The sequence below is a fragment of the Marmota marmota genome, unplaced genomic scaffold (assembly GCF_001458135.2).
Source record: "Marmota marmota marmota unplaced genomic scaffold, marMar, whole genome shotgun sequence".
Classification (NCBI taxonomy): Eukaryota; Metazoa; Chordata; class Mammalia; order Rodentia; family Sciuridae; genus Marmota; species Marmota marmota.
In genome coordinates this window covers 27,302,265-27,318,518 of record NW_026000026.1, presented here as the reverse complement: position 1 = coordinate 27,318,518, position 16,254 = coordinate 27,302,265, and the positions used below count along the sequence as shown (strand labels likewise).

Sequence of the window (16,254 nt, the reverse complement as noted above, 5' to 3'; positions counted from 1 at the left end):
AGCAGCCCCACGGGGTGAGGTGTCCCCTCCTGCCCAAGGATCCAACGGCATTACTTTTTTCATAAAATACTTTTCCATCTTTGTTAGCATCATTTTAAAAGGAAAAATGGCTCATGGCAACAAAGAAAAGACTCCCCAGGTCTAATTCCCTGGATCTGGTTTGTGTGTCCAACAGAAAGACTTCAGGTGACAGAGCACTGGAGGGGGGTCTGCTATTAGGAGACTGTGGCCCCTCCCACATAGGAGAAACATGTTCTTGACGCAGGAAAGTCTTTTTCAGCCAGTGGTTTTCTTAGTTCATCCTGCACCTCCTTAGCAGGCTCCCCGAGGTGCTGAGACCCAGGGTCCCTCAGCTCACCCATGGACCTGAGCCAGCAACCTTGCCCTCACCTCTCACCAGGGAAGGGCCCTCACCCCATGTGCATGCCCCACTGAAAATAGCTTTCTGGGCATAAAGACACTGGGCATTTGTTTGGTCCAAAAACCATGATCTCAGGTGTCACCATATAGGACTCCATGGAGGAACTTCCCTGGGTTTGGGTTCCTCTAAGCTGTTACCGTCCCTAACTCCCAGGCCTCAGTGTCCTTACCAGGAGGAGATGATCCCTCTCCGTGAGACGCAGAGGATCAATACAGAATCAGCCTGGCTGGGATGGCAATGTCACAGAGCACACAATTTCACCTTCCCTCAGGGAGGACACCTGGGACCTGAGACTGGGTGGGTGGGAATAAGGAACCTCTTGACCAGGTTCTGCCTCAGGCTTGACTACGGCAGCCAGGACATGGGGTGTGCTATGGATTTATAATTTTGGAGGGCCCAGGTAGCCTCACCTGGGGCAAGTAAAGGCTCCTGGGAATGGACGCATAGGAGTCCTCCTAATGGCTCCCCTTGTCCCTTGATTTTCAGGAACAGTGATGTCTACATTAGTTTCACACCTCATAGGTCTGTTGTTTGGCCCCAAGATCCTACTGACAGTCGGTGTCTCTGCCGTCTACATCCACAGGAAGCAGAAGCCCTGACTGTAAGTCCCCAGGAGGGAAGATGGAGCACAGACTGCTGTAGAGGAGGAAGGGCCAGGGGGAGTGCCAGTCACCTGTGCACAGCTGCAGAGTCAGTGGGTCTAGAGAACCAGGCACACACCCCTCAGCACCCTCAGCATCTCAAGAAACTACTGTGGAGTCCCAGCTCCCAGGAAGTGTGTGGGATGTGCAAGAGATGAGGAGGTCAAGGGTTGGCAATGGGTGTCCACTGAGTCCTAGGAGTTCCAGAGATGATGTGTCATGGGGGTACAAAGAGGTGCAGCAGATTGGGTGTGTCCCTTCAAGGCCACCTCTAAATTAGTCTAATAGTCAACAGCTGGGCCTCCATGCACAGGAAGACTCTGTCATACAGAGCAATGCTGAGAAGGTCTAGGTGGGCTGCTCTCAGGGCTGCTCACTTCTGACTCTCATTGTGGCCCACTGCAGGGGGAGGGAAGGGGGGAAGGGGAGTCAGGAAACAGGAGAGGCTGAGCTGAGAGTCCTGTCTTGGGGCCATAGTTTCAATCAAAACAGATTTCCCAGGACAGCCACATGAGGATCATTGCTCTCAGAAAACTCTCAGGAATAGTGAGCAGATAACTGAATGTGGACATGTTTCCCACAGATCCTTCCTCACTCCCTGCTACCTGGGACCCTCCGTCTCTGCCACCTTCTTCCTGCTCCACGGTGCTCAGCCTGAGAGAAGGAGCTGCCCAGAAGCCTCTGTAGACTGTTCCAAATGCCTCCTCCCAGGACACCAGCCAGCCCACAGGCCCCTGTTGTGCCTCTGCCCAGTCCTCGATGCCCCAGGCTAAGACTGCACTCATGGTCCTGAGCAGGGCCCTGGGACCTGCCTCTGAGCAGTACTCATCAGACCTCTCCAGAATGTGACAAGCAAGCCCCACCTGACCACGTCAGGATGGTTCTCCTCCATTGCCTTGGGCTTGGCCATCAACCACCCCAAGTCCTCGCTCTCAAGAGTCATTCAGCCATCTTTTTCCTGCCTATGCCTTCTCCCCAGCCTTGTTGAGGTTCTCACATGAAACTCATTCTGTTGAATATGAAAAATTATTCTCCTTCCTCTTTACCTAAGTGTCCTATGCCTCAAACCCAGAAAGAAAAAGGTGCTCCTTAAACCCAGTGATTGTCTTCCTTAGCACTTATGAACATCAGTAGTGTCCTGATGAAGGCAGTCTTCTCTCTCCCTGGAAGAGCAGGATTTTCAAAATGACCATGCAAACTGAAACCAAAACCCTGGGAAGCCATCTCCATAGTAATCATGAAAATAATGATGGTTCTTCCACCTTTTCACCCGTTTGTCACAATATGAAAGACACAAAATATCAGTTAAATGTCAGTTTAAACATATAGGGAAATGAAAACCATAATAAAATGAAGGCATAGTGCCCAGTCATTTGAAACATTAGAAACACTGAGTGTTAGTGTTTTGTTTCTTTATAAAAGCTTACCCAGAGGAATTTCAGCAAATTGGCCTGTTCTTCTTTATTGGAAAATGTGAAGCAAGCATCTTTTCTACCTGGGTGATTTATCAGCCCCTTTAATACCATCGCCCTTTTGATCACCACCTCTCCCTTGTGAATGTGGGTAACGTCAATTCACTAGGTTCATCCATCCACAAAGGAAAGTCCATATGCAGGATCCATGTCCACACACCATAGCCAGCTGCTTCTGTTCTGACCCACTTGTGCCCAATTTAATCTCATTTCCACAATTGTCACCTCTCCTGTCCTCATTGTGCTTTTTTCTGTGTGGGTTAATCTTCTGTGTGGGTTAATAGAATGGATCAAAGAGGAAAAGAGAGTAGAAATGAAGAAATTCTTAGAAGCAAATTCAAACAGAGATACAACATATCTAAATCTCTGGGACACTATGAAAGCAGCTCTAATAAGAAAATCTAAATCATTGAGTGCCTACCTGAATGAAATAAAGAGATATCAAATAAATAAGGTTATACTCTAATTCAAGGTCTTAGGATAGGAAGAACAAACTAATTTCAGAAAGAGTAGAGGATAGGAAATCATTAAGATCAGAGCAGAAATTAATGAAATTGAGAATGAAAAACAACACAGAGGATCAATGCAAGGAGGAGCTGGTTTTTTGAAAAGCTAAATAAGATTGAAAATCCCTCAGCCAAATGACCAAAGGAAGGGAGAGAAGACCCAAATTTATCAAATTAAAGATGAAAAAGGAAACATCACTGGAAACACTTCTGAAATCCAGAGAAAGTCTAGACACTAGACACTATGTGCAAAATTCAGACTCAAAAAAAAAAAAACAGAAAAATCTAGAAGGTATTGACGAATTCCTAGATACATGTGACCTGCCCAGATTGAACCCAAAAACAGAACAGTGTCAGGAGTGAAATTCAAACAGCAAGTAAAAGGCTTCCAACAAAGAACAGATGAGGACCACATGCACCATCAGCTAAGTTCTACCACACCTTTAAAGAAAAACTAACACCAGTCCTTCTCTAATTGTGCCATGAAATTGAAAAGGAGGGAACACTCCCAAATGCACTCTATGAAGCTAGAATAATCTTTATATGAAAACCAGGCAAATATCACTGATGGACCTAGATGCAAAAATACTTAATGAAATATTACTAACTGGCATGAAAAACACATCAAGATGCAAATGTATTTACAGCATGATCAATGGGTTTCATCCCAGGGAGGCTAGGTTGGTTCAACATTTGCAAATCAACTAAGCAAATCAACTAATGTTATTTACCAATTAGACAGAATTAAGGGCAAGAATCACAGGACCATCTCAATAGATGCAGAAAAGATCTTTTGAGCATCGATTCATGTTAAAAATGCTGGAGAAAGTGAGGACAGAGAATCTTACCTCAGCATTTTAAAAGCTTTGAATGACAAACCTCAACCAACATCACACTAGGTAGAGAAAATTTAAATGCATTTTCCCTAAAATGAAGAGCAAGTCAAGTTATCCACTCTCCCCAACTTATCCACTCTCCCCATTCCTGTGCAATATAAATCTTGAAACACTAGACAGAACAATTAGGCAAGAGATGGAAATTAAGGGATACAAATAGGAACAGAGGAAATCATCTGCTTGCAAATAACATAATCTTATACCTAGAGGACCCCAAAAACTCCATTGGGAAATTTCTAGAGATTATAAATCAATTCAACAAAGGAGAAGGACATAAGATCTATAAGCATCAATCAATTGCTTTCCTATAGTCTTAACAGTGATTCAGACAAAGAAGAAATCATCAAAACCATCCCATTCACACAAAAACTCAAACAAATAAAGGTCATGGGAATTAATCTTTTCAAAAAATTAAAAGAGCTTTAGATGAAAATTAAAGAACACTGAAGAATGAAATTGAAGAAAACTATAGAAGATGAAAAACTTCCCATTTTTTTTCCTAGGCAGAACTAATATCTCAAAATGGCCCTACTACCAAGAGCAATGGCCATACTACCAAAAGTAATATACAGATTCAATGCAATCCTCATCAAAGTGACAATAACATTATTCACAGAATTAGAAAAAAATCTTAAATGCATTTGGAAGAATAAGAGACTCAGAATAGCCAAAGCAATACTAAGCAAGAAAAGTGATACAGGGACCATCACCAGACCTGACCTGAAATCATACTACAGAGCTATAGTAACAAAATCAGCATGGCATTGGCCACAAATAGACATGAAGACCACTGTAAAAGGATAGGAGGCACAGAGACAAACCCACATACTGACAGCTACCTGATATTTGACAAAAGTGCTAAAAATACATTTAGAAAAAACCCTCTTTACCAAATGGTGCTGGGAAAACTGGATAGCTGCTACATGTAGAAAATTGAAACTAGATCCATATCAGTCACCCTGCACAGAAGTCAAATAAAAATGCAATGAAAACTTATTTAATGAAAACTCAAAGTGCAAGAAAGAAAATCAAGAATCAATAAGTGTGATGTCATCAGTTAACATCTGGTGCACAGCAAAGGAAATGATGAAGGGAATGAAGAGAGGGCCTACAGAATGGGAGGGGAGCTTTACCAGCCATTCCCCCAACAGGGAATTAAAATGCAGAAAATATAGAAAACTCAAAGCATTCAACCTAAACCATAATAATAATAATAAACCCCCCAAAAAACAAATGGGACAAAAAAAAACTAAACAGAAATGTCTCAAAAGAAATAACACAAATGGCCAAAATTTCACCAGTCCTTGTAATCAGGGGAATGCAAATCAACACTACAATCTCACTCCAGTCAGACCGCAAATGCCAAGATTACAAATAATAATAAGTGTTGGCAAGGATGTATGTGAAATGTACACTGAAATCTGCATTGTTGGTGGGACTGCAAATGAAGGCAACCACTCAGGAAAGCAGAGTGGAGAATCATCAAATAACTAGGAATGGAAGCACCACAGGACCCAGCTATCCCACTCCTTGGTATTTTCCCAAAAGATCTAAAATCAGCATACCACAGGGACACAGCCTCCTAAATGTTTATCACAGCACAATCACAATAGCTAAATTATGGAATAAACCAGTTGCCTCTCAATAGATGAATTGATTAAGAAACTGTGGTCTTATACACAATGGAGATCTCCTCAGCCAAAAATAAATAAATAAATAAATAAAGTTATGGCATTTGGTGTTGATTGAATGAAAATGGAGAACATTGTGCTATGTGAGATAAGTCAGACTCAGAAAATCAATGTTTTAATGTTTTTTCTCAAGGAGAGCAGGGCAGGGTATAATAAAAATATAAGAAAGGTCAGTATCATAGAAGAAAATCAAGAGTCAGAGAGAGGACTCAAGCATGATGGCGGGAAGGGAGTGAGCCGCCCAGTTACCAGCACCCCTCGCCTCCAGGCCCGCAGATTTGCCTACTCAGAATACTACATTCTGAGAGTGTTAGAGGACCCCTATCCAGCTGCTCTCTGCAGAAATCACCAGCACTATGACCCCAAGCAGGGCTCTGGGCCTCAGTGTACAAGTATGAAGCCCGGTGTTGGAGCAGGACCCAAAGCCCGAAGTTCCAGTCCACAGGAGACTCGGGTAGCTCACCTGAGCAGAATCACCTATCAACACATCTTCAGATCGCCAATACTTGGCTCTGCTCCCACGCAGGTCACTCAGCTGCTACCTATTCACAGCACAACACTATCGCCCACTCCCCCCCTACCTCCCCAGGCTCCCCCACCTCCCCAGGCTCCCCCCACCTCCCCAGGCTCCCCCCACCTCCCCAAGCTCCCTGGCACTGAAAGCAGACCACTGCCATCTTGGCTCAACATTCTCGCCATTCAGCTGGGGGCAGTTCCCAGATCGGATCTCCAGAGGCCATGTACCAGGTTTCCAACCTTACCCACTCCCCAGCGGTTGTAACCCAACACAGTAGCTGTCCAACACAGGTGTGCAGTGCAACCAGGGAGCCGCCCACAGGAGCTCCGGGGTGAGAGTTTCCTCAATTGGGAACTGCTGTGGGAGAGGGAGAGACCAGGAACTGAGGAATCTCCAGGCAAGAGAGGGAGATAGTACCGGGCACTCACCTCGGCACTCACCTCATAAGAGCAAGTGGTCCCAAAAAGAGATCCATGAGGTACAGCTTTCTGCAGGGACTGGTGGGTGGCACTCCCCACATCCAGGTTCCCTGTGCCAGGACCTTCCAACCCCTGGTTACCTCCACCATCCAGAGGGCAGAGACACCAGCTTACAGCAGACAGCGCCACCTACTGGAGAAGACAAGCAGGAAAGATAAGGATCTCTAAACCTAGCTACAGCCCTGGCTTCTTCCTTCAAGTTTTTTGTTGTTTGGTTGGTTTTTTCTCTTCTATCCCTCGATCTCCGGCCCTCACATCCCCAACATATGTGAAACCAAGAACTTTGCATGAAACAGGACTTTGAGGACTGAGTAATCTGAATAATATAGTACAGAGGTGTTGTATATGCCCTTTTTTTTTTCCTTTTCTCCTCTTTCATTTTTCTTTCCCCCTCCAAATTTTACTGTTTGAACATCTGTATTTTTCTAAATACATATGGGTGTTTGTTTTATGTACTCTACTGTCATCCCATGTACTTGCCTACCCTAAATTACCTCCTCTCTATTCTCTTGCTACTGACCCTGTTCACTAGATTTCTCCTTCATACTTCCTAAGATATATTACCTCTATATCCTCACATCCCACCTCCTCAGCATATCGTCCTACACCCCACCCCCAGTTTATTGTCCACTGTCAGAAACTGTAAACCTTTTTACAAAACTCCTGATTATATTTTAGATAATAATTGAATCCAAGATTTTTGTACATCGAGACTAAACTGTAAATGTCTAAATAACAACAATAGTTCATAGGTGGTATATTATTGATATTAGGATCTGTTAACATTGTCCTTCCCCACAAAGGAGAGGTCTCGAAGCCATACAAGAGCACTACAAACCTACAGGATAAAAACAATAACAATATAGACCCTGGAAAGGAAGACACAGGAGCAAAATGAAAAGACAAGGGAAGAAAGTGCCCCAAACAAATAAAGACACCACATCATTAGAATCCTTGGCAGTCAAAGCAGGAGGAATGACAGAGAAGGAGTTTAGGATGTACATGGTTAAAATGATCTGAGAACTCAAGGAAGACGTAAGAGAGCAAATACAGGCAGTGAATGATCACTTTGACAAGGAGCTACATAAACAAATACAGGAAGCAAAAGATCACCCCAACAGGGAGATAGAAGTGCTAAAAAAAAAAAAACAGAAATCCTTAAAATGAAAGAAATAATAAACCAAATTAAAAGCTCAAATGAAAGCATCACAAACAAAGTAAACCACTTGGAAGATAGGACATCAGACAATAAAGACAAAATATATAATCTTGAAAAAAATATAGACCACAAATAGAACATTTAAGAAATATGGTATAGCATAAAATGACCAAATTTAAGAGTTATTGGGATAGAGGAAGACAAAGAGGTCCAAACCAAAGGAATGAACAATCTATTCAATGAAATAATATCAGAAAATTTTCCAAACATGACGAATGAATTGGAAATCCAAATTCAAAAAGCCTATAGGATGCTGAGTGTACAAAATCACAACAGACCCACACCAAGGCACTTTATAATGAAAATGCCCAACAAACAGAATAAGGAGAGAATTTTAAAAGCCACAAGAAAAAGCAATCATATTACATATAGGGGAAAACCAATTAGGATAATGACAGATTTTTCAACACAGACCCTGAAAGCTAGAAGATACTGGAACAACATATATCAAGCTCTGAAAGAAAATGGGTGCCAACCAAGAATCTTGTATCCAAAAAAACAAACTTAAGCTTTAGATTTGAAGTTGAAATAAAAACCTTCCATGATAAACAGAAGTTAAAAGAATTTATAGCTAGAAAATTGACACTACAAAACATCTTTGAAAAAATGTTCCATGAAGAGGAAACAAAAAACAACCACGAAAATCAGCAGAGGGAGGTAGTACCCTAAAGGAAAAACTAATCAAAGAAGAAAATCAAGTCAAGTTAAATAACATGTCTAGGAATACAAACCATGTCTCAATAGTAACCCTGAATGTTAATGGCTTAAACTCACCAATCAAAAGACATAGACTAACAGATTGGATTTTTTTTTAAAAAAAAAAGACCCGACAATATGCTTCCTTCAGGAGACTCATCTGATAGGTAAAGAAATACACAGACTGAAGGTGAAAGATTGGGACAAATCATACCACTCACACAGACAGTAGAAGTCGGGTAATAATTAAAATTTGAGCTGAAATCAATGAAATCGACCCAAAAGAAACAATTGAAAAAATTGACAAAACAAAGGTTGGTTATTTGAAAAAATAAACAAAATTGACAGACCTTAAGCTACGTTAATGAAGAAAAGGAGAAAAAGAATCCAAATTACCAGCATACATGATGGAAAAGGTAATATCACAACAGACTCTACAGAAATACAGAGGATAATTAGAAATTATTTTGAAAACTTATACTTCAATAAAATAGAAGATAGTGAAGGCATCAACAAATTTCTTAAGTCATACGACTTGCCCAGACTAAATCAGGAAGATATACACAATGTAAACAGACCAGTATCAAGTAGGAAATAGAAGACGCCATCAGAAGTCTACCAACCAAGAAAAGACCAGGACAGGACGGTAATAAAGCCCAGTTCTACAAGACCTTTAAAGAAGAACTAATACCAATACTCTTCAATTTATCTTAGGAAATAGAAAAAGAGGCAGCACTTCCAAACTCATTCTAGGATGCCAATATCACCCTGATTCCAAAACCAGGCAAAGACACATTAAAGAAAGAAAACTTTATACCAATATCTCTAATGAACATATATGCAAAAATCCTCAATAAAATTCTGGCAAATCAAATACAAAAATATATCAAAAAGATCATGCAACATGATCAAGTGGAATTCATCCCAGGGATGCAAGGTTGGTGCAGCATACAGAAATCAATAAATGTATTTCATCACATCCATAGACCCAAGATAAGAATCATATGATCATCTCAATAGACGCTGAAAAGGCATTTGACAAAATACAGCATCTCTTCATGTTCAAAACACTAGAAAAACTAGGGATAACAGGAACATATCTCAACCTTGTAAAGGCTATCTACACTAAGCCCCAGGCCAACATCATTCTAAATGGAGAAAAATTAAAGGCATTCCCTCTAAAAACTGGAACAAGACAGGGATGCCTTCCCTCACCACTTCTATTTAACATAGTCCTTGAAACACTGGCCAGAGCAATTAGACAGATGAAAGAAATTAAAGGGATATGGATAGGAAAAGAAGAACTTAAATTAGCACTATTTGCTGATGATATGATTCTATACCTAGAAGACCCATAAAATTACACCAGAAAACTTCTAGAACTAGTAAATGAATTCAGCAAAGTACCAGGTTATAAAATCAACACCCATATTTCTGTATATCAGTGACAAATCCTCTGAGAAGGAAATGAGAAAAACTACCCCATTAACAATAACCACAAAAAAATAAAATAAAATAAAATACTTGGGAATCAAATTAACAAAAGAGGTGAAAGATCTATACAGTGAAAACTACAGAACCCTAAAGAAAGAAATCAAAGAAGGCCTTAGAAGATGGAAAGATCTACCTTGCTCTTGGATAGACAGAATTAATATTATCAAAATGACCATAATTCCAAAAGCAGTATTCAGATTTAATGCAATTCTGATCAAAATCCCAATGGCATTCCTCATAGAAATAGAAAAAGCAGTCATGAAATTCACCTGGAAAAGTAAGAAACCCAGAAGAACTAAAGCATCCTTAGCAGGAAGAGCGAAGCAGGTGGCATCACTATACCAGACCTTAAACTATACTACAGAGCAATAGTAACAAAAACAGCATGGTATTGGCACCAAAACAAACTGGTAGACCAATGGTACAGAATAGAGGACACAGAGACTAACCCACAAAATTACAATTATCTTATATTAGACAAATTTGCCAAAAACATGCATTGGAGAAAAGATAGTCTCTTCAACAAATGGTGCTGGTAAAACTAGAAATCCATATGCAACAAAATGAAATTAAACCCATATCTTTCACCATGCACAAAACTCAACCCAAAATCTATCAAGGACTTAGGAATTAGACCCTATGTCTAATAGAAGAAAAAAGTAGGCCCTAACCTTCATCATGTGGGATTAGGCCTCAACTTCCTTAATAAGACATCTATAGTGTAAGAATTAAAACCAAGAATCAATAAATGGGATGGAATCAAACTAAAAAGTTTCTTCTCAGAAAAAGAAACAATCTGTGAGGTGAATAGAGAGCCTACATCTTGAGAGCAACTTTTTACCCCTCACACATCAGATAGAGCACTAATCTCTAGGGTATATAAAGAACTCAAAAAGCTAAACACCAAAAAAACAAATAACACAATCAATAAATGGGCCAAGGACTTCAACAGACACTTCTCAGAAGAGGATATTCAATCAATCAATAAATATATGAAAAAATGTTCATCATCTCTAGCAATTAGAGAAATGCAAATCAAAACTACTCTAAGATAACATCTCACTCCAGTCAGGATGGCAGCTATTATGAAGACAAACAACAATAAGTGTTGGTGAGGATGTGGGGGAAAAGGCACACTCATACATTGCTAGTGGGACTGCAAATTGGTGCAGCCACTATGGAAGGCAGTATGGAGATTCCTTGGAAATCTGGGAATGGAACCACCATTCGACCCAGCTATCCCTCTGTTTGGACTATACACAAAGGACTTTAAAACAGCATACTACAGAGACACAGCCACATCAGGTTTATAGCAACACAATTCACAATAGCTAAACTGTGGAACCAACCTAGATGCCCTTCACTGGATGAATGGATAAAAAATATATATGGCATATATACACAATGGAATTTTACTCATCTATAAAAGAGAATAAAATCATGGCTTTGCAAGTAAATGGATGGCATTAGAGAAGATAATGCTAAGTGAAGTTAGCCAATCCCAAAAAAACAAATGCTGAATATTTTCTTTGATATAAAGAGGCTGACTCATAGTAGGGTAGGGAGGGGGAGCATGGGAGGAAGAGATGATTTCTAGATAGGGAAAAGGGGTGGGAGGGAAAGGGAGGGGACAGGGGATTAGCAAGGATGGTGGAATGTGATAGACATCATTATACAAAGTACATGTATGAAGATGCGAATTGGTGTCAACATGCTTTATATACAAACAGAGGCATGAAAAATTGTTCTAAATGTGTAATAAGAATTGTGATGCATTCTTCTGTCATGTATTTAAAAAATAAAACAAATAACAAAAAAAGGGAGTCAGAGAGGAGAAACAGAAAGGGGGAGGAAGTCTGGAATACGTTATTAAAAAATCATGTTTAGTTGCAAATATAAATATTCCGCAGGGAATTTCACCCTTATGCATAAACAAAAAGGACCAACCAAAAACAGATGTAGAGATGAATAAAAGGAGGTCTAGTAGAGATGAGGAAGGAGGAGAGATTGGGAGGGGAAAGGAGGGATCCAGAGCTGAAACCAAATTCCATGAATGTATGGTTTTTGTCAGGATGAACCAACTATACAGGTAACTGTAATCCTCTAAAAAATAAAATAAAGGTGTGCAATGGGTGGCCATTGAAGGAAATGACCAGTTCCTCCCCAACACTGAGCAGGCCCCAGGACCCCTCCTCCTCCCTCTGCTGAGTAGCACTTAGTGAGGCTGCTGCAGAGTGAGGCCACCAGCCAGCCACACCAGGGTCTCAGGGTCAGGGGTCTGGGGCACGTCCTGCCTGTCCTGTGACTCCCAAAGACCATCACTAAGGCCCAGGAAACCACGAGGGGCCTAGTGGACCAGTACCGGCCTACGGAGGCCTTGTTCCTCGAGGCCTGTCCAATTTCTTCTGAAAATGCAGCATGAGAGACCCTTAACTTTTGCTGCCTGTGCTCCTGGTTTCTATTTCACAATCTTGAAGCAAATTGCCTGCCACTCTGTCACTGTCACTTCCTCTTGCAACTAGGGACACAGAGTGTCAGTTCTCTCCATAGAGCAGAGTGAGAGATCTCCCCAGCACAGACACGGGGACAGAGCAGGCTCCTCAGGGCTCCACCATGTCTGCACCTGCCTCCTGGCCCCAGTGTCCCTGTCCTGTCCTGCTGCTGACCCTCCTGCTGGGACTCACAGGTGAGTGAGCACTGTCTGGGGAGAGTCCTCTGGCCTGCTCCCTGGGTCAGCTCTGCCCTTGGACTCCCAGGGACTCAGGATAAACACAGGATCTGTTATCATGGCAAGGACAGGGCATTGTTTGGAGCCCAGACCAAAGGTCTTGAGCACTGTCTCTGTGGACGTGTCCTCTGAAGACGGGACTAGAGGCATCACATCAGCTGATGCTTCAAACAGCTGACAAGAATGACCTGCATATTATACTATTCAGCTCACAGTACCTTTCCAGAGGATTAATGTTAAGTTCTAATAACTCCTGAGACCCCAAGAGGTGAGGCAACCTGATTAAGGCCATGCAGGGAGCAATGTCTCCCTTTCTCCTTCTCTCTCTCTCTCTCTCTCTCTCTCTCTAGTCTGGCCTTGAGATACATGACTTCAACCATCATACTTTCCCCCTCCATTGATTTGCTGCCTCCCACAGACCCAATAGCCATGGGGACAATCAATGCTGGACTGAAACCTCTAAAACTGTGAGCTCATCCTACTTTTCTCTTCATAAGTGGATTTTTATCAGGTATTACTTACAGTAATGAAAAGATGACTGACACAGGCTGTGATGATGTCCTTAACCCTATTACTTCATAGGGTGCCAGGGGAAGGCTCCAGGCCTCAGGAAACCAACTGAGTAATAACTTTCAATTTCTTGAACAATCACCCTGGACCACACTCCATTGCAGTGCAGTACAGCTCTCATGTCATGTGATCATGATGTCCACAGCAGGCATTCTGGTCACCCCAATTTACAGCTGAGGAAGAGAAGCACCAGGAGCTCCGGGGTCATTCAATGGTAGTGTTAGGGGTGCTATTTGAATGCAGATGCTCTGATCTGGAGCTCGTGGTTCACCCACCATCTTCTCAAACTCTGTGACCCTGATCCTACATGTGGCCAGACATCTGTTTTAATGGCGTATAGTACAAGACCATGGGGTAGGGGGCAGATTGTTGCTTCTGAAGCCCTGGGGCATTTTACGGTCATCATGAGTGGTCTAGAGACCTCACAGGAATTTTATATTGATTCCATCTTAGTATTTTTTTTTTGAAAGCAAAAAGAAAGGTGCGTTTTCATCTTAAGAGGTATTTGAAATTAGTAAATGAGGCACAAGTTGGCTGATTTATGAATTTTCTGAAGTTTCTGCCAGTGGGTGTAGAGGATGGTGGAGTGAGGGGAAGAGGGTTGGTGTTTTTATTCTCCTGGGCTCTTCTACTTCCTGCCTATATTTGGCAAATGGTTCTTGTTTTGCTAAGTATTCTGTGTGGGAAACTCAACTTGTGGCCATTTCTACAAAATGCATTCCCTTCAATAGACTTCTGCAATGCAGAGGGTGTGGCACTGAGCAATTCCCACATGAAGCACACATTGATTGGACACCTACTGTGTGCCAGGAACTATTATAGGAACTTGAAGTGCATTGGGCACAAAAGAGAAAAAGTAATTGCCCTATGTAACCAAGGTCACTCTAAGGACAATGGTTGTGATCAATACACACACAAAAAAATAGGTAAATCGTGTAACATACCAAACAGTGATCTATGAGAAGTGAAATCAATCAGCTGAATAAGGGAACTGGAGAACCTGTGGGAGAGAGATACCGCAAATGGGGTGGTCTGGCAGAAGGGATTTTTTCTGGCAGAAGGGCTTCCTGATAGAGAAACCCCATGTGCACAGGGAAGATGTCCCTGCTGTGTTCAAGGGAGTTCCTCTCACTCTGATTGAAATGGGAGCCACTTCAAGGCATGGAACAGAGAGGTGAATTGCCCTGAGCTCAGGAGACTGCCTGGGCTGTGGCAAGGTGTGTCTTTCATGGTTCCCAAGCTTTAGAGGGAGGCTCTGGTTAAGGGGTGGAGGGAGCCACATCCCACTGAGTTCCATGATGTATGATGGGTGGCTGTGCCATTCCTACAGTCCACAGGTTCCAATTACATCCGCTAGGTTAATTCTTAGGGCTCCAGGTATCAAGGGGTCTGGTGGGAGGTGACACCCTTTGATACCTAGGCTTCATGTAAGGAGCCTAGCATGGGAAGCCACACCATCCTGCAGGTGGGACACACCAAGGTCTAGGCTTGGCTCTCTCCTGTCCTTATGATTCTTTGGTAGTTGTGGGGAGAAGTTCAGGTGATCATTGTTCCCAGAGCATCTAAGTCCTTGAGAGCCAGGAGATCACCAGAAGACATCTGCTGCTTTAATAATCCGTAGACAAGAGCATGAGAGGAAGAAGTTTGTTTCTAAAGCCATGAAGCAGCTTATGGTCATTGTAAGTGTTCGAGAGACTCCAAGCAGAATTTACTTTTGCTCTGGTTGAAGGAAATAACAGGGGTGTCTGGTGTTTTTAATTTTTATTTTCCTGAAAATGACATAAGTTCATCCTTCTTTATGGTTGAATAAAACTCCATTGTGTAAATATAGCACATACTGTTTATCCATTTATCTGTTGAAGGACACTGAGGTGATTCCATGACTTGGTTATTATGAGCTGTGCTGTGACAAACACGGGTGTCTTAGTCATTTTTTTTCCACTGTGACCCAAAGACATGACAAGAATAATTCGAGGAGGAAAAGAGATTAAATTGGAGGCTCACAATTTCAGAGTCTCAGCCCATGGAGGCTTTCCTTGGGGCACATGGAGTTGAGGCACGACATCAAACCAGACATATGTGGCAGAGGAAAGCAGATCTGGCCACCAAGAAGCATAAAAAGATAAACCTGCATTCACAGACCACATATATACCCCAAAGGCATGCCCCTATGGACCCCCTCCTCTACCCACACCATACCTGCTTGCAGTCACCCTCAGTTAATCCCTTTTAGGGGATTAAGATTCTGATTAGGTTAAGGCTCTCATAACCCAATCATTTCACCTCTAAACTTTCTTACATTGTCTCACATGAGCTTTTAGCAACTCCTCATGTCTAAACCATAACAATAGGTAAGCATGTGTCTCTACAGTTCTCTACAGGATACTGACTTTCATTCGTTTTTTAGTATTTTTAGGTGTAGATAGACACAATATCTTTATTTTATTAACTTTTTATGTGGTGCTGAGGATCAAACCCATGCATGTGAGAAAAGTGCTCTACCTCTGAGTTGTAGCCCCAGCCTCTAACTTTAATTCTTTAAGATAAATACCAAGCAGTGGTCGAGTTGATCATACAGTAGTTCTGTTTTTAGTTTCTTGAGGATGCTCCACACTGATTTCCATAGTAGGTTTAGTAATGGACATTTTCACTAACACTGAGTAAGGAATCCTTTTTCCATGTCCTCACCACCATCTGTAGTTTATATTCTTGATGATTGCCATTCTGACAGGAGTGTGTTGGAATTCCAAGTGGTGGTCATATAGGCAGGTGGGGACTGGCTGAAGGAAGTAGGTCCCTGGGGCTTGTCCCTGAGGACTGTATTTTGTTCATGGGTTTCCAAGTGCACTTGCTCTTCCCACCTACACCACCTTCTTTCCACTCTTTGCCGCCCCCTCATCCCCCTCCCCCTTCATCCCCTCCCC

At 42.1% G+C, this 16,254-nt stretch overlaps 1 protein-coding gene across 7 annotated transcripts in view; it reads left to right on the top strand.

Annotated features, from left to right (window-relative positions):
* The window catches only part of LOC107143070 (signal-regulatory protein beta-1-like), a 110,218-nt gene that overhangs the window by 76,776 nt on the left and 17,188 nt on the right, over window positions 1-16,254 (top strand). The window contains exons 6-7 of one of the 7 annotated variants that reach the window (XM_048811185.1): window positions 908-1,022; window positions 1,646-2,506. The exons of 5 other annotated variants lie outside the window; for them this stretch is intronic. In XM_048811185.1, the coding sequence (XP_048667142.1) occupies window positions 908-1,020 (113 nt within the window). In that variant the 3' untranslated portion in view covers window positions 1,021-1,022; window positions 1,646-2,506. Of the gene's footprint in view, window positions 1-907; window positions 1,023-1,645; window positions 2,507-16,254 lie in introns of those variants that run through there. One more of the 7 variants, XM_048811192.1, reaches the window with a different exon arrangement.